The 19226-nt window shown below is 43.7% G+C and overlaps 1 protein-coding gene across 13 annotated transcripts in view; it reads left to right on the top strand.

Annotated features, from left to right (window-relative positions):
- Kiaa1217 (KIAA1217 ortholog) overlaps positions 1–19226 on the top strand; it is a 789026-nt gene that overhangs the window by 678131 nt on the left and 91669 nt on the right. For all 13 annotated transcript variants that reach the window (XM_057787133.1, XM_057787136.1, XM_057787132.1 and 10 more), the window contains one exon: positions 17385–17583. In XM_057787133.1, the coding sequence (XP_057643116.1) occupies positions 17385–17583 (199 nt within the window). The remainder of the gene's footprint in view (positions 1–17384; positions 17584–19226) is intronic.

The raw sequence follows: 19226 nt of genomic DNA, 5'->3' as shown, positions 1-19226 counted from the left end.
TATTCTGCAGTATAGTGTCTGAACTACAGTAACTGCTGCAGGAAGGGAGTGATCTTATTATTGAGCCTCACAGAGAGACACAATGGATGAATGGCATTAAACTGCACCTAAACCTGGTATTTTTTCCTTCTCTCCACTCACATGGCCAGGACTATTCAGTAATCTACTAGCTCAAGTCCTTGCTTCTTATCTCAGTACCAGGAATCTTCAGAAAGAGGCCAAGGTGCATATTCGAACTCCTAGGTCACTTCACAGGAATCTTCTGCTCCAAACATGGCAACGGCCCATCATCAGGGCATTACAGCCAGGTCAGGGTACAAGGCCTTGTACACGGCTTTGGAATGTGACAACACTGCCCCTCCCGCAGCCCCAGCCCTTGATGTCTCCGCGGTCCTCTCACCAGCCCAAGCTTATTGCTAGCAGTCTCGGGGACTTTGAACTTGGTTTCCTTTACCTGAGATAGTCTTGGAAACACTGGAGAGAAGATCAGCTTTCCTCATCTGATCTTTATTCATGTGATTTTATCGGAAGAACGCTTCTCTGAGCACTCTGGGAAATACCCTCTCAGGTAGACTTCTCTTAACCAGCCTGATTTACCTACTGAGCGCTGGTGAGAGCCGGGCACACTCTCATATTTGTCTGTTAACACGATGGCCGTTTCCCTCTGGCAAGCAGGGAAGTCCAGGAGAACAGCCACCTTATTTTACTCAGTGCTGTTTTACGAGGTCCGGGTGGGGTGCCCACTCAAAAAATTGTGTTACATAAACTAATGAGTTCCAGTGTGTGGTAGAGCGGTTTCTACTGGACTTTATATGCCTGCCCTATCTTAATTAATTCCAGGGAGTAAGAGTCTCAGGAGGACATTTATTCTCTTGCTTCTATCGTCCCCAGGAGGACAGCTCTCAGTCCCGCCCAGTCCACCCCATCTGCTTTTATGCCTGTGTCCGCTGTTACTGCTCTGTTGACTAGGGAAGCTCGGTATGATAGCCGGCTTCATGTATTCAATTTTCATTGATTGGTTGATTGAGTAATTGATTTCTAAATAGAGTCTTCCTATGTAGCCCAGGCTTGTCCGGAACTTTCTATGTAGAACAGGCTAGCTTCAAACTTCCAGTTACCCTCCTGTCGGCCTTCTGAGTGCTGAGATTGCAAATGTATGTCACCATGCTTGTTTACATGATGTGTCCTTTAAAATTACATAATGTGTTCTTTCTATGTGTATGTCTGTGCATCTCATGTGCACTGGATTCCCAGAAATTAGAGTTACAGACAGTTGTGAGTCACAGTGTGGGTGCTGGGAATTGAACCTGGGTCCCCTAGGAGAGCAGCCCATGCTCATAACTGCTGAGTCTTTTCCAGCGTGAAAAGAGGAACAATGCAGATAAATCTCAGGATAGTTTTTTTCTTTTTCTTTCTCTTTTGGTTTTTCGAGACAGGGTTTCTCTGTGTAGGCCTGGCTGTCCTAGAACTCACTCTGTAGTCCAGGCTAGCCTTGAACTCAGAGATCTGCCTGTCTCTACCTCCTGAATGCTGGGATTAAAGGCGTACACTGCCACTGCCTGGCATGGTATTATGTTTAGTGAAAGATCCCAGACTGGGAGTATGTCTTGTATGATTTCCTTTGTAAATCAAGGAAATGAGACCAAGTCCATGGAGACAGTAAGAAACTAATGTTTGCTCGGGGAGCTGACAGCAGCATTGCAGAGGGTCTGAGGGGCGTTTGGGGACAGGGCTGGTGATCATCCTTTGTTTGGGGGGATAGTTTCATGGATTTATCAGTAGGTCCAAACTTCCCAAACTGAAGTTAGATGTGATGTCACACACCTGTGATCTCAACATTCGAGAGACTGAGGCAGGAGGATTGTGAGTTCAAGGCCAAGCTAGGCCACGTATTAAAACCTCCCACCAAACAACAGCAATGAAATTAACTTGTCAAATCCTACTTCTTAAGTATATTTCATTTATTATATATATATATGTATGTATATATATGTATTATTTTGCTCAATAAAGCTGTTTTGAAAGAAAAAAAGAGGGAAATAAATTGCCCACGGTCACACTGGCTATTTCCGATGTGTCCTTCCATTTCCTCCATTGCCTGCTAGGTGATTAATGAAACTTGGTTTTTTTAACATTAATGACTTCCCATTTGCGATAGCATTTATTTATGCATCCTTGGTGTGGAGGGGAAACTCTGTGTTTGTGGTGGGGAAGTGTACTGACCCATTTTCTAAAATTGGTTCCTTGGGTTCAAATCAAAGCCAAGCAGACAGAAGTCATCAGGTGTACCTGTGGGATGGCAACGGCATTACTGCTGCACAGAAGTTTAGATGTGCACACAGAGAGGATTAAACATCTTGGCTAGGGTCATTGAGAACATCGGCTCTGGCTTGGAGCCAGAGCGGAACAGCCGGCCTTTGTCTTTCAGCATGAAAGGCACGATGTTCTTTCTTGCTTTTTTCTCTCCTTTTTTATCTTATGCTTGAGATCAAGCCCAGGGCTCCCTTACCCTAGTAGATACTCTTCCACAAAGCCTCCACACAGTCAGCCCCACTTCTCCCATTCTTTCCTGGCAGATTATAACTTTCCCTCCCCTATAGTTTCTAAAATATCTCTTTCTCACAGATTTTTGTGCCTATCTTCCCTTTTCTGTCCTGTGAGGGAGGCCTTCTAGGTGCTTCCTGGTGCATAGGACTCATTGTTAATCTCTCCCCCAATTCTCCTTGAAAAAGAGGCACTGGCTACTAAACCCATATCAGCAGAATTTCATACATCTAAGAGTCATAGTAAACTGAATGTCAGATTATGGCTGGAATCTCAACCCTTTTAGTAGGCCACACTTTACTTAGTATGCATGTTCCTTATAACACAACCATTCTTCAGCCAGTTGTTTTACCATTAAGTGGCAACCTTAAAAAGTCTGTTGCCATGTGGTACTGATATCTACCTAATGGTCGTTGACACAAGGCATTTCAATGAGGCAGCCGATTCTTGGGTAGATCAAATGAAACAAATGCACCCTCAATGAAAAACGGACTTTCTGAGATGCTTGAGGTCATTTTTAAATTTTATTCTTGAGATTATAATGTAAATTCATAATTTCTCACCCCTCTTTCCTCCCTCTAAACCCTCCCATACACCTCTCCTTTTTAATTAAACAGCTCTTTATGTTCTAACTTTCAAGGCAACAACTCTTCCTCTCTGTTGCACATGTGTTCCCAAGTTCTTTGGCATGTTCACTCATCACTGGGATTTAAGTGTGCTTAAATTTTGATGCTAATTGCTATTAAAGGAATATCCTTAGTACATTCTTTTATAATATTGATATTACTCCTAGGTTACCTATTATGAGAAATTGTATGTGCAAATTTTTGTGTACATTTATGTTTATGTTTACAAATCTGTGTACCACTATGTACACATATACATGCACACATAATTGTTCCTCCGTATCTATAGGTTTTGCATCTATGATTTCACTCAATCAAAAGTCACAACTATTTAGAAAAATAATGAAGTTTGTATTGTGAATTTAAAAAAAAGAAATTAAAAGTAAAATTTGTGGAGGAGACGGTCCATGGTAGATATAAAGGAGAATACAGGCAGAGACATTGCGGAGACATGACTATTCCTAGGTATGATGGAAGACAAGGTTTATTGTAAATATGAGGGAGAGCATAGCCAGAGACGTCTGGAAGGGTCTAGACTAAACATGAAGGACTAAACTGGACCCTGTCAGGATATGGGGGGAGGGATTGGGGAAAAGGGAACCAGGAACAGTAGCCAAGAGAATAAGAGGCTAAAGAGCAAAGTGGGGTACACAACCAAAATGGTTGGGTTCTACAGGGAAGAGCAACTAGAGGAGGGGCAACCAGCCCTCAGGCTGAAGAAGTTTAGGGTAGGAAGCATGGCATGCTAGGCAGGAGACCCTGTAACAGATAGGGACTGAGGGATGCCAGAGAACCTGGTGGCCAGCTTCCCCTTTGCTATGTTAATGGAATCTCAGGTATTTATCCTGAGTTTGAGACCCAACATATTGAACAAATGCTATAGACTTTTCTTGTCATTAACTATTTATGTAGTATTTACATTGTATGAGGCATCACAGTGAATCTCAAGATGATTTAATGTATACTGGAGGATATGCAAGCCATTGGAGATTATTTCAACATTTTACAAAAGGGATTTGAGCATCCAAGGATTTCATTATCCATAGGATTACTGGAATTGATACCCCATGGGAAGTATAGCCTATTCGGGCAGACAGAAAACATGAAACTAAGACCCAGTGTGATTTCTTTTCTCATTATTTCATTATATATAAAATGACCACTAGCATGTGACTTTGACTCTAACTATGGACACTAGTTTGATTTTGTTCTTTTTGTTTTTGTTTGAATTTTGAAGGCTACATACTATTAGCCAGAAGTTGCCCAAGGAAATGGACACTTGATTGAGGTCAAACTTACCACAAAGCTCACCAAAGTAACTTGCTTGGTAAAACAAGAGTGGCATCACCAAGGGGGCGTTTGTCAAGTCTGTACAGGAAAAGCTGTAGCGCTGTAGCTGCGTGGCCAGATGCAACACTGTGCCTAAACTTGTGTCTGCATAATCCCAAGACGAAAGTCTGTGTAGCTGTTACGTTGGCTATAACTTCCCAGTTTGATTGTCCCAATTCCACAAAAAATATCTTCCAGAGAGAGAAAGAAATCTGAGTAACCTAAAATATCTCTTGATTGTTGCTGATACATTTAAGTCCTTTGTCCTCAGGAATCATGTGTGACTGTTTTGAGTCTGGATTACCCAAGGTTGTAGCTTTGGCTCCAAGTGACTTACCACATCCCCTTCCAACTCCTGTGCCATGGTGACAGGTCGGAAGGTGACGGTACTGGCTCCAGATCTCCTGTCATTTCCCCTTAAACATGGGCATTCAGACTTTCCCTGTCACCATTGTCCAGACGCAGCTGCAGTCAAGGTCCTGGGTGACGTTCATGTGTTAACTGGTGCTATGACATAACATCTCTTTACAGACAAGACCACGCCCCACTCTTAAGACAAGTGTTTCTCTTAACTCTGGTCACCTCCCGCTTTCCTAATGATTCCCTGGCTGTTCCTTGTCAGTCTCTGTGCTAGTTTCCTCTCAGAGTCTCACAGAAAATGGCTTCTGCCCAGACTTCATGGCTTTTCCCTCCTAGTGCCATATGTGATCTGATCGAGCTCTTTGGGGCCAAGTGCCAAAGATACGACAGAGCCCTCTCTGGTCTGTGTATCTCCCTTGAGACTGAGATTAGTATTTGAAGTCGTTTACTTGAGTTTTAAAGTTGAAAAATCCAAAATGAACTTCTGATTCCATCCATCAAATCCATGCCTCTCGGTATGGGATCTGCCCTGAACTGGGTAGATGGTATTATCCTTTGCAATTTTTCATATAGAACCTTCACCATTTTATTTTTCAAGACAGGCTTTCTGTATAGCTTTGGAGCCTGTCCTGGAACTAGCTCTCGTAGACCAGTCTAGCCTCGAATTCAGAGATCCGCCTGCCTCAGCCTCCCAAGTGCTGGGATTAAAGGCCTGCGCCACCACCGCCCGGCTCACTATTATTCTTGAATTCTCTTTTGATCTCATTTTTATTCAGTCTAGAGGAAGTTCTGTTCAATCTACCTTCAAGATATAGCTTATCAGCAGGGGTTTTTTTTTGTTGTTTTGTATTTTTGAGACAGGGTTTCTCTTTGTAACAGTTCTGGCTGTCCTGGAACTTGCTTTATAGACCAGGCTGGCCTCAAACTCACAGCAACCCCCTGCCTCTGCCTCCCAAGTGCTGCCACCACTCCCTGCTCAATCAGCATGTTTACTGAACACATATAAGCTCTTCTTGTCACTATTTCCTAAACAATGTAGTATGTCAACTACTTCCATAGTAATGCTACTAGATTATGTATTAAAAGTTGTCTAAAGATGACTTACAGAATACAGGAAGGTATGCATAAGTGATAGGCAAATATTGTATGCACTATTTTGTTTGTTTGTTTGTTTGGTTGGTTGGTTGGTTTTGGTTTTTTGAGACAGGGTTTCTCTGTATAGCCCTGGAGTTTATTTATTTATTATGCACACATCATTCCTTCCATGTACGAGGGCACCAGATCTCATTACAGATGGCTGTGAGCCACCATGTGGTTGCTGGGAATTGAACTCAGGAACTCTGGAAGAGCAGTCAGTGCTCTTAACCACTGAGGCATCTCTCCAGCCCGCATGAACTATTTTGTATAAGGGATTTGAACATCTCTATATTTTGGCATCCATTAGGGGAAGGGGTCCTGGAACTGCTTCTCATGACACTACTAGACCACTGACTAGCCAGAAATGTTCTCACCCTTCTTAATCTCTCTCTAGGTTTTTGCTTTAGCTTCCTGCGGTTCCTTACTGTTAGCCCTCACCCCTCTAAGTGAGCATTTACCTAAGCAGTTCTAGTAAGCAGGCCCACAATCCTCTCCCTACAATCCCGTCAGCCTCCCAGCTCATTCACAGTACTAGAGTCTCTATGATCCTGCAATCTGTTGCTTTTCTGACCTCATGTCAGGGTCCTCGCCGTTTCTCCTCTGCCTCCAAACACTGTAGCTCCCTGCTGCTCCTGGCACTCATCAGACACGCTTCTCCTTAAGACTTTCTGTACTTTGGCGCGGAACTGTTAGTCCTCCAGATACCTGGAAGCCTGCTCCCACTTTCCCCAAACATCTTCGTCTCTGTAGGACATCCACCTCCTGTGAGTAAAATAGCAATCCACCCACCCTGCCTGCTGTCTTCCCTCTCCCTCCCCCCCACACCCATTTTACTTTTTCCCTATTAGTTGACACGCTCCGCACTCCTTTATGAGTTTATTATCTCTTGTGTGGCAGCACACGTTCATATCTCCAAGCTGACTACTTTATTACCAGCCCCGAGAACACTGTGTGTGCAGTGTAGGCACTCCGTCTCCCTAGAATGAGTTCAGTCCATCTGTGATGGCATACACTGGGGTGAAACAAATGCAGTGCCACTCCGTAGATCAGAAGCAGCTCTGGGTTTCATCCACGATTCTCGATTGCTAAAGAATTTATTTAAGGACAGCTAAAAGCGTAGCTCAGCCAGCTTGCCTTTGGTTGTTTTCGATCATGTCAGTGCCCTGTGTAGTTGAGTTACCCTGTTCTGGGGAACACGGACGTAAGCTATTATTCTCCCTTTGGTTCTGTCACATAAACAGAGTGTTTTTGCCGGAGCAGAATGGCTAGGGTAAGTGATAAGACTAGGGGATGCACAGAGCCCAAAAGTGACAAGCTTGGAGTCATTTTTGCTGGAGCCCAGGGTGGGCAGTCAACTTGTCGAACGCATGTTATGTTCAGAACAGCACAATACAGTGACTTCGCCTGATAAATTCCTTAGACAGCAGAACAGCCTGAGGTGCCTATGGGCCTGATCTGTCTTTTTAGAGCTTTCATTAAATGAGGAATGTGCACAAAGGTCACTTTGATACTGAGGCATTTCAAAGGGACTCGTATTTCTGAACGGTGATTTACAGTGAATCCGGAAGCAAGTGTTGTGTGTTTTTTCAGGTAGATCAGGAAGGGCTTCAGGACAGAAATCCTAAAGTTTGGTCAGTCTCAGGGTCCTCCTCCTGGTCCACCACCTCTGGGGCTGCTCCAGTGGGGTCCACATGACTCAGCTGCCCTCAGATACTCATTCTTTATTGTGATCCTGTGGTTGACATCAGAAGCTTCTCTTCAAAGGCATTGTGAGGCTTCAAAGGGAGGCGCGGAGGAGAAATAGTCATGTGTGGGTCTCTTAAATGCCGCTTAGAAAGTATCAATGGGGTGGGGGGGAGGCTTAAAATGTTAAAAAAAATGGCAAAAATCTTGGGTGGCAGGATGAGGTGGGGTGTTGAGAAAGCAGATTGGAAGTGAGATTTCTTGAGCTCAGTCCTGGAGGTTTATGTCACAAGAACAAGCTCTATCAAGCCAACCTTCCTTAGAATCCCCACGTACTAAAAGCTAGTCGTTTGTGAGAGAGGCTGTTTTACCCTTTTTCACCCGGACCACAGTAGCAGTGACTCCTTCCCGTCTCTCATGCTCTTGAGCAAGAGGGGCACACACAGGTCCTCACAATAGGATCTCGGGTGCCCGTCCCAGGCCTCCATGAGCCTAGCATTAGCTCTTCTGAAGCCACCTGGCTCTTCAGGCCAAGACCAAGAGGACATTCCCGTTCTCCTGCTGGGTCAGGGTGTGGATGGGGCAGAGACAGAAGACTCGGAGGAGGCTGCCAGCAGATCCTCTGGTGGCTGGAGGACACAGGAGGAGCCATGCTGGGAGCAGCAGGCAGGACCGCAAGGTTGGGAGGTGGGTGGAGGGCCAGGAACAGAATGGACCGCTCTGGAGGCCAGAGCGCTGTCACTGTCCTGTCCACTTCAGGCTGGAGTCTGACTGGGTCTGGCTGGGAGTGCCCACAAGACAGCTGGGAACTTTAATAATAGCCCCAGAGAAGCCCAGGGGAGTCAGCAAGTGAACAAGTGACGGAATGATTACCAGAGAAGAGCCGTGGGGAATAAATTATAAAATAGTAACAAAGTCAGTGACATATAGGAGGTGATGCACTGTTACCAGGTCATTGGGTTCACCTTTGTTTCTAGCCCAAAAGCCAAATACAATCAGACGGCACTGAATGTGCTGTGGTACCCGGCTCCACCAGGAACACTTGAAAATGAACTGTTGATGGCCTAAGTCCACAGCTACGTGCTGGCCAGAAGGTGAAGACCTGGCTGTTCTTAGCTCTGCTGACATTTCTGAGCACCCAGGTCCTAGTGCTGACACCAATATGCTCACTGAGTAGTGTACATGTACCTTTTGACAGGGTAGCTTCAATCTGTTGGTTTGTTTTGTGTACCTTGGTGTTTTGCCTGCATGTGTCTGTGTGAGGCTGTCAGATCCTAGAGTTACAGACAGTAGTTAGCTACCATGTGGGTGCTGGGAATTGAAGCTGGGTCCTCTGGAAGAGCAACCAGTGCTCTATACCGTTGAGCCACTGCTCCAGCCCCATCAATGTAGTTTTAAAGGTTTAAATTTGGCTCTCTCTGGTCATTTTCTCATACTCTTGCTGTCACTTGAGGCCATTAGGTTTCCTGGCTTTCCCTGCGTGATGGGGATAAAATAGTATGTCAGTGTTTTCTGTTCAAATCGCACCTTCAATTATAGGAAGCATTTTCGTGTTTATTCACTGGGGAATTTCTTCTTCATTGACTTGCTTGTTTATTTTCATTTTGGATGTCTATTGCTATTTGTTTTCTATTTTGCTATCTTCTTGTTTGATTTATAAATATCATCTTTCGGGATGTGGTTTGTTTTGTTTACAGTGCCTTCTACAGTATGAAATACTTATTTTAATATGGGATAACACCTCCCTATGTTACTGGCCTTTAAAAGTTTCATGGTTTTTCCTCACATATTGCTCGCGAGTAGTCTAACAGGAATCTTTTCTGCTTATGGCGTAAGAAAGGGATATATTTTACTTCTGCTGTATGGAAAACTAATTTTTCTGGGACTATTTATTGAATCGACATTCCTCCATGAATTTTAGAACCACGCCTATCATATTTCAGGCCTTCATAAAACCTGTCTCTCCCTAGGCTTTGCTTCGCTCCATAATCCTATTTGTTCTGTGCCAAAGACCACAGTGTTTTAATAGTGACGATGCGGGGTGGAGTGAGCCCTTCTGCTTATCAGTGTTCCTCAGAATTGCCAGTGTTATTATAAATGACAAGTTCTATTTAACAATATTTATTCTCCATTTTCCAAGCCTCTGGGTTGCTGTTTGTTTTTGAACTAGCCTCCTTCATCCACATGGAATCCTCATGAATTCCTGCAATATGCTTCCTTCATTCTCACTCCTTCGGGCTCTCTCTAACATCTCCTGCATCCCTTTGGTGCCCCTTTCAGCACTGTGAATTTTGGTTTCTTTTTCTTGCATTAACTGTTATAGGTAGCGCTTCCACTATAGAAATCACACACACAAAATAACCCAAATTTAAAGATCATTTTTTCACATTTTAAGCTTATTTGAAAGTTTCTTTTTGGCAGATATACTTAAGAAAATCAACTTAAATATTAAACTATTTTTAAAGTTGTGAGTGTACTCTATTTCTCTTAGCCTTTATCTATTTCTAATATGATTATGACTAGGGTTGTATTATTTCATATACTCAGTATTGTACAAGGGACCTGGAATATGGTAGGAGCTTATCTAGTGAATAAAGCTGATAACTCAGTGTCTATGATGTCCCTCTAAGTACATACGTTTTTTGTAAGTTTGTAATAATAAGGCACTTCTTAAGGATGCTCAGACATATTAACTATAGTTAAGTCTCACTTGTATTAAATTCCAGTTTTTCCCCCATGCTGATGTCACCTTGCATTTTACCAACTCTACTGAGAGACTTTACATAATCGTTCAACCGTGGTCGATCTCTTCTGACTTAAGAAATGACCACTTAACCAAGAAGGTGTTATTCTCTTGGTCATTCTCTTTGGATGTGAGCAAGCTGTCCTGAAAGATGATTAAACCAAACCTTGTTTTATAAAGGATAGACAGAAGAGTATGAAAGAGTTTGAGTGGACCCTTCAGGCACTTCTAGTATTTTGGTATATAGCAATAAAATAGATAAACTTAACAAGAACTAATGAAACCCCAACTGAACGTTGACGTTCATAGCTAACTTTATGATTTTACTCTTAAAGAAGCCCCCCCCCGCAATTTTTGTAAGTTTAAAAATTTGTACAACTCCCTTGTCAAGGTAATTAACTTTTTATAAATTAGATTCCATTTCATTTTGTTTCATACTCTGTCACTTAACAAAAATATAATGTCTTGTTCATTGCCATATGCTGCTAGAAATCTCATGAATCATCAGTGTCCCTGTGAGTAGATTGATTGATTGTGTCAATCCATCTAATCAACCCGCCATGGTTGGACATTTCCCTAGTCCATATTGTTCTGATCATTTGAATTCTCTGGTAAAGACGTATTTGTGCCTAAATGTGCAGAGTTGGAATTATTCATTGAAACTGTATATTTTGGGCATTTTGAATGTATATTTACAAAGAGCTTTTCCAAGAGATGGATGAGAATATCTTTCTAATTTTTCTCAGTACTGATGATTTTATTGTAAACCCCTTTGCCAATTTTATAGATGTTAAAAATGGATCTTTCTGGTTTTATTTTTAATAACTTTCATGATTTGAAAGCATGTTTTTCCTTCAGAAATTACTACCGCAGCTCTTCATATATTCAGAGACATTGGTCGTTTGCCAGTGTCGATGCACAATAATGATTGTGGTTTGCATAATCTCAAAGTGGATTTGGAGAAACTGGGCAACTTAAATTGCTGTGTCACCTGCCTGTGGAGAATGCCTTCCTGGAGGACTGTGTTGTCCTTCCCGGAAGCAAGCATGTATCAGAGCAACACAAGCACTGTACAGGGAGAACTGAATTCATTTAAAGTAAATATATGTGAGCATCTATACTTCTCACTGTATTGTGTAATACCATCTGGTGAGACAAGCTGGTTTGTATACCAGCAACTGTAGTAAACAAGTAAGAGCCATGCCTACAATTTCAGGAAAACACGATGTAAGCTTGCATGTGAAGAAAGCTGATTCCTTAGCACATGATCAAGCTCTGTTTCTGGAGGTATGCTTAGGAACTGTCGTGATTGATCTTGAGGGTCAGTTTCCTTAGGTTGAAGGTGCCTGGGAGACTAGTAAAGCACATTGTGTCTCAGAGGGTGTCTCCAGAGGACTGATGAATGTGAGAAACGCTATTGTGTGCATAGACTGGGGGTGGGGCAGGAATAAAAGGAAGAAAGAAAGAGCCTGCCACACATATTCTCTCTGCTTCTGGACTGTCACAAGGTGAGCTGCTGGCTCCTTCATGCTTTTCTCACTACAATGGTCTGAAACCTCAGAAGTTGTGAACCAAAATAGATTTTTCGTCTCTTAAGTTGTTTTGCTCAGATATTTATTACCATGGCAGCAATTCTGATTGACATAGAGAAGGAAGCATGTTCAAAGGAGGTGTGTGGTGTGTGTGTGTGTGTGTGTGTAGCAAACTATGGGCAAGAAGGCCATAATAGGCTGGTGGCCCAGTGGACTGAAGGTGTATGGCAATATGTCCCAGTGCCTGGGAAGGTGGGATGACTTGAGTAGGTCTTGGAGGCTAAGGTTACACGGTATAATAAGATACTTTATTACAATAAAGAAAATGTAAGCGGTCCGGTCCCTTATTCTGGGATCAGTACAGAGATTTAGAAGGTGGTAACAACACAGGAATGACCTGCCAAATACCTTTGTTTCATTGTGACTAAGATTCTTAGATAAAATCTACAATGCTTTCGCAAAGCCATTAAGGTGGAAGCAATCTGAGTTGTCTCGGTTTTGGTTTGTGTTTTTGTTTGCTTGTTTGTTTGTTTTTTAAGAAGGACTCCAAATGTTCTGAGGTTCATTTCCGAACCCTGGGGTGACTTTCTGAGCTCCCTACTTCCCTGTAACCTCTCAGGCCAGCCTTGACTTGAGGAATTTCCTTCCATGTGCCCTCATTCTCTTCAGTTGGGTTAAAGATGGAATTTCTTCCCTGACTGTCCTCAACTTGATCTTCAAGCCGCATGTCATTGGGAAAATGTAATGCCAGCTGAAATCACTGGATGACGGAAGACTGGATGAACAGACTGAGTGCAGAATTTCAGAAGCAGTATGCTTCAAAGACTGCACGGTCTTCAGAATGGAATTGTGTCTGAGTCTTTGCTATTGGCTGTAACTTCAAGGCAAGTCACTTGGACCTTGTGAGCTTCTATTAATATTTCCATACCTTGAAATTGGGTCATAGTAACACCTGCACGAGGATGCTGTCTAACAGGATGGAATCCTGGCCCCGTGTCTGGGATGCAGTGGCCATCCCATACATGTGTTTCCAAGGATGCTGTCTAACAGGATGGAATCCTGGCCCCGTGTCTGGGATGCAGTGGCCATCCCATACACCTGGACAAGGATGCTGTCTGATAGGATGGAATCCTGGCCCCATGTCTGGGATGCAGTGGCCATCCCATACATGTGTTTCGGTTGTTCTCATCTTCATGCAGAATGAGATTATAACCCACAGACATCCCTCATGCGCCTGGAGCAACCATCACTGACTTGGCTGAAGCCATGTGGGTTTTAGTTTATCACTGTGCTGTTAAAATGCCATCATAAATTAAGAAAAATTCCTTCTGAATTTAAGAATCTTTAAAAACCTTTCCGGAATCATGTGTGAAAACACCATTCCCCTCTGTTTGCAAAGGCACCATTCCCATCCCCTCTGGACTGTCGCGTTCTCCCTGGACATGTGTGCCCAGCTGGCAGCTGCACCAGCAGACCTGAGGTAATTGGAGTGGAGTCCCAATTTGTTTCCACCCCAGAGTCTTTAAGTTCTATTTCAAGCACGCATACATATACAGAATACAGATGTGGGGATGAAAACCAGGCCCGTCCGGGTGGCAAGGCTATGATATTGAACTGCTGCCAGGCAGTTCTGGAGAGGCCTCACCTGGGGATTATTTCAGGCCCAGCCTTCAGGAATGGTTGTAGCCTTTTCATATAGTATAATAAGCTAACCCATGGGACAGTCACCGAAATTCTCGTTTGGAGTGAAACGTTTCACAGTCTGTGACCAGACAGGGCTGAAAGATTTTCTCTGCAGTCTAAGGAGCTTGTGAGTTCATAGGCACACAGGAGAGCTCGCTCCCTGAGGATCTGACATGGGATGGGCAGACGGGAGTAATGGAACTGCTGGTGTCTAACACACAAAGATGACTTTGGGCAAGGGGACATTAATTTATAAGCTAGATCCTATGAGGCTAAGTACATCATCTAGAAAAAAAATTCCCAGCTCAGATAAGTCCCTTACCCCAAAGTCCCTTTTAGATGACTAATGAATATGCATTAATTCATTCAGTATCTGTTTATTAAGAGCCTGCAATAGAGATGGCTCAGCAGTTGATTGTTGAGTGCCCCAGAAGAGAGACAGGAAACCCATAGAGCAAGGTGGCTATGAAGACTAGTCATATCAGTGAGCTCTGGGGTGAGTCTGAGGTCCTACTAAGGTAGAAGAGCAGCCAAGGATGACTCCCCACATCAGCCTTGGGTTCCCACATGCATACACCCACATACACATCTATCTGTACACACACATGCACATACCACTCACATATACACACAGGACAGGTGGAAAAAGAAAAGGACCTATGACAGGGACTTTGATAGATAGGAAGAACCAAGGGAAAAAATACTTTAAAAACTCCTCCCTCTTGGAGCTTGCTGCTTTTCCAGAGGACCCAGGTTCGGTTTCGGTTCCCTTCACCCTGTGGCTGCTCACAGTCACTGGTATCTCCAGTTCCAGGTACTCTGTGTCTTCTTTTGACCTCCTATCTATCTATCTGTCTGTCTGTCTGTCTATCTATCTATCTATCTATCTATCTATCTATCTATCTATCTATCTATCTCTTTCTCCTGTTTTTCAAGATAGGGTCTCTCTATGTAGTCCAACTGTCCTGGGACTCCCTTTGTAGACCAAGCTGGCCTCGAACTCACAGAGATCCACCGACCTGCCTCCCCAGTGCTGGGATTAAAGGTGTGCGCTACCACCACCCTGCAGAACATATCTCTTCTCTTAAAATTTATTCTAGCTAAAAAGCTAAGGGTAAATACTTTTCTGGAACCAAGTATGAAAACACCATCCCCTCTGTTTGCAAAGGCACCATCCCCATCCTCTCGAGAGTGTCATGGACATGTGTACCCAGTCGGCAGCTGCACCAGCCAGACCCGAGGTCAAGCATTAAGATACAAATGTGTAGCTCAGGGTGAGAAAAAGAACAGAAAGAAAACAAGGGTAGAATATAAAATAATGGGGGACATGGGTATTGGAACTCTAGGTGGAGTATCCAGGGAAGCCCTCACTGAGAAGACAGCTTTAATGGAAACCTGGCTGGTGTTGTGGAGGGGCATAAACCTATATGGGAAGTTTATTCTACCGGAGTTTCTTAAGTGCTGTTCCTGGTAGATATTGAAAAGGATAACTTCTTTCTGATGTCTGGTCCTTCCTCTGTGACTGTCCCCACCTCCGGGAGCCTTCAGGGCCTGTCGTTTTCCAAGTATCAATGACTAGTCTGAGTATGTTGGGAATGTCATGTCCCCTTTCACTCTGGAGTCTCGTGAATCTTAGTTTGGGAAAAAGACAACTTATGGTCTATTTTTTATAAAACTGTTTTTCCCAGCCATTTTTTTACCCAACCATTTTTTTTTCTAGAAAGGTAGATACATGATAAAAGTCTCAAATGTTCTCTTCTTACATGTTAAAAGCTTTCATAAAGTGTCTGAAATACTTGAAAGTCTGTTAGCATGAGAAGGGGAGGTACAGCCACCCAGTCCTGGTGGCAGATGTTCATACACAGTGACGGACATTGCTCTTCCTCTGAACCTGAGAGTCCCTTCCTCAGGTCACTCAGCTCTAAGGAAGTTCCTCTGGTTTCTACAGTAGGATGCCATCCCCCAGCATAGGCCTGTAAACCTGACCAGCTGTAATCCAGCCTTGGTTAAACTGGGAAGCATGAGGTTGAGCCAGGCTCCACCCTTTCAGCTCTGTTTGCGCATGCTCAAAAGGAGCCTGGCACTTATGAGTCTCTTTGGTTTGTAATGAATTCTCCCCTTGAAGATTTCAGTGTTAGCTTTCTCTCATCTGTCCTTAAGCTTCTCTCCTTCTTCTAATTCTTTGATGTGTGTTTTTTTTCCTCTTTGCCATTTCAGTGGTGTTTCTGGAGGCTATGTTTGTTAGGTGAGATGCCATATTTAACTAAAAGCCATCTCTTCCCTTTTCAGTCTCTTCTCATTAATATTTACCTAGTGGTGCTAGTCTACGCCCCCACTCCCATGGTTTCTCACAAATACACAAACACCAGGATTCAGATGAAACCTCAGCATCTTTGATTTAACACTTCAGTTATCCATGACCAGATAGCAGGCGAAGGCAAATGTGTTCGTTTCTTTTCTGCTATTTCTATGGTGAAATACCCTGGCCTAACAACACCAACTAGGGGAGAAATGGCTCATTTGTCTCACAGTTCCAGAGGGATAGAGTCCAGCGTGGTGGGAGAAAACATGGCAGCAGGCAAGGAAGGCGCAACAGCAAGAGTGGAAGCTGGGAGATCACATTTCATCTGCACATAACAGAAGAGAAGAGTAGATGGGGCCCGGCTGTAAACCTTCAAAGTCCGTCTCCAGTGGTGTGCTTCCTCCAGCAAGGCTCCATTTGCTAAAGGTTTCACTTAACCAAACACTACCCCTGGCTGTGGAACAAGTGTTCAAACTTGTGGACACTGATACTCAAACCACAGTAGCAAGTGCCGTAGCTTGAGACTGCTCCTACTGTCTGCTGGCTAGGACTCTCCAGTCAGAGCAGTACTTGGTGGGGACATGTCCTTTCTGTCACATGACTAGCGAGTTCATGTTCATCCCGTGTTCCTCGCTGCATGAGGGTGTATTGCTGGAGCAGTCAGACGCAGCTGCCATTCTTCTATATTTGACCTCTTTGGGGGCTTAGGTTGGACTCCTCAAATTTGGGTTCTGAAAGGGAACATTGTCAAACCTTGCTCATCAAGAAGGCAAACCCAGTGTGCCAGCAGGTGTCTGGTCTTCACTTTGCGCCATATTGGTTAATGTCTCATTGGCCAAAATAAGACATATGCCACTCCGCTTGGAACTCTGACATTCAGTGATGGTATCTGTGGTAACCAATTTGTCCCATCTTTATTTGGAATGTCAAGGTGCCAGCCTCTTGAGGGGAGTTTAATATGATGTAAGCATTCAATAGCTATAGTAAAACCACAGAGATATGCTGTTTCCACTTGAAGTATTTCCGAATGAACCTCTGAGACAAGCTCTGAATCTTATCTCATGCCTTGCTATAATGATTAGGTCTCCAGTCAATGAACTAATGCTAAAAATAAACCTACAAGGTCAGAGTCCTAAATATACCTTCTGAGGATGGTATGTATTGCCTTTTGCTATAGGCAACAAGGTTAGAACTTTGTCCTTTTGATTCTAGAACGGGGGGGCAAATGGCCTGGTTAACACCTGCCCAAAGAGTATAACCGGGTGCTTACATGATAACCAGACAATGTGTTCTGTGGAAGCTCCAAATGAGCAGCCCGCGTTGCTTGCTCTCCAGGTTTATTCTGGACATCTGTAACTGTGGTGTGGTAGGAGTGGCTCAGCTTATGTTCCACACCCACGGTTCCTGATCCATGGGCTGATGACTGTATATACTTTTGCGTGCAGGTGTTCTCTACCTCCAGTATGGAGATGAAACCAAACAGCTGCGGATGCCGAATGAAATCACAAGCGCGGACACGATCCGTGCCCTCTTCGTAAGTGCCTTCCCACAGCAGCTCACCATGAAAATGCTGGAGTCGCCCAGCGTTGCCATCTACATCAAAGACGAAAGCAGAAACGTCTATTACGAGTTAAATGATGTGAGGTAAGTAGTTTGGGGGCGTTGTTGTAGGTAGTAGTTTGGGGGTGTTTGTTTATTTTATTTTGTGGGTCTTTGACCACCCATTGGGTGTCTAGAGTTTGTACTCAGTCCATATTCCCCCCAGCCTGATTGAGAAAACCCAGTCATTCCATTTGACTGCTGCCACAGACAGGAGGGGATCCAGCCTCTGGCTGCCTACAGTTGAGTACAATGATGTGAACGGACATCTTCCACGTAGACCTTTGAAGTGTGTGTAGCCAGCTCTGCCCTGGTGATAGCTGACAGGAGCTTAAGAAAAGACCCAGCCCTGCATTTCATCTGAAGGTCAAGGAAACTAAAGCCCAGGGAGGTGGTAAAAAAAATGCCAAGAGCTAAAGTCATACTTTAGACTGAAAATTTCAAACTCCCTCACAAACTGCCCTTTTTCCCGTGACAGAACTTACAGATGTTTTAAGTAATGATCCTCCTGGGTCTTCGTTTGTGCCTCACAAGTTCAAAATGAAACTAAACTCAGTGTCTGCCAACTACACTGAGAAGCAGTCCCACATGCCGGTTCTGAAAAAAGTCATCCTTTACCCAAGGGTGTCACCTGCTGAAGGGACTTTCTCTGGGAAGCGTGGTTGGACAGATTAGCAGGAAACAAAAGCCTTGCCATTAATTGCAGTGGTGGTGTCCATAGAATGAGGGCTTCTTCTGATCTGTCCCCACAAATCAGCTGTAGAAACAGGATTTAAATTCGTATAAACAAGCAGTTGCTAGTATAGTCCCTAAACATTTTAGAAGTCAAATGCTTAATCTAGCCTTTGCATTTTATGGAACCAGGAAATTAGGTGTATCAAAGTTAAGGGGCTTATTCAAGAGCACACAGCCAATTAAGACACACACAAACACACACACACAAACACACACACACACATCCAGGATGTCCAAATGTTCAGCCCAAATCATGAGGAGCACAAGACAGATGTTTTGGTCGCTACTCTGGGAAGAGCAGGCTCCCCTGCTTCTTCATCATGGATATAGCAAGTCGCACTTTGTAAAATGTGCCCGCAGAGCATTATTGCAAGCTGATCCATATCTAGCAGCAACCCCGGATGACTACTAAGGCGGTGCAGGGTGTAATTTAGGGCTTGCAGAACTTGACACATGCCCCAAGCTATAGGTGGTACTACAACTGTTGTGCAACATCCTGCTTTTGGAAAACAGGTTTAAATATTTATGACAACTGAAAAGTCATGCTTATTTTTTAGATAAATTATTAATCAAGCTGGCACCATTTTTTAATTTACAAAACATAAACTTAAACCGGAGGTAATCGCGTTATATTGAAACATATATCTCTAATAATATAAAGCCATGTGTTATTTTTTCCATGGACAGACCACTTCACGGCGATCACCTTCTATTTCCACACTCATGGGTAGAGAGGGCCTGAGGGACAATAGCAGTGACTAAGTGCTAGACTGCAGACCCTAAAGCTGTCAGGAGGTGATTGGGAGCACTGGGACTCCTCTCACTTTCAGCCTATTGAAACATTTACATATTGCCATGAGGTGCCATTTTCTAAAGCCTCTCCAAGTTCTAAGGTACGGTTCCTTGGACTTGGTCTTGCATTCTTTGGAAATGTCAGGAGGGGACTTGGGAAG

Source organism: Chionomys nivalis, chromosome 13 (assembly GCF_950005125.1).
Source record: "Chionomys nivalis chromosome 13, mChiNiv1.1, whole genome shotgun sequence".
In the NCBI taxonomy this organism is placed as follows: Eukaryota; Metazoa; Chordata; class Mammalia; order Rodentia; family Cricetidae; genus Chionomys; species Chionomys nivalis.
The sequence above is the reverse complement of the archived record's forward strand: the minus strand, read 5'-3'. Positions and strand labels throughout refer to the sequence as shown.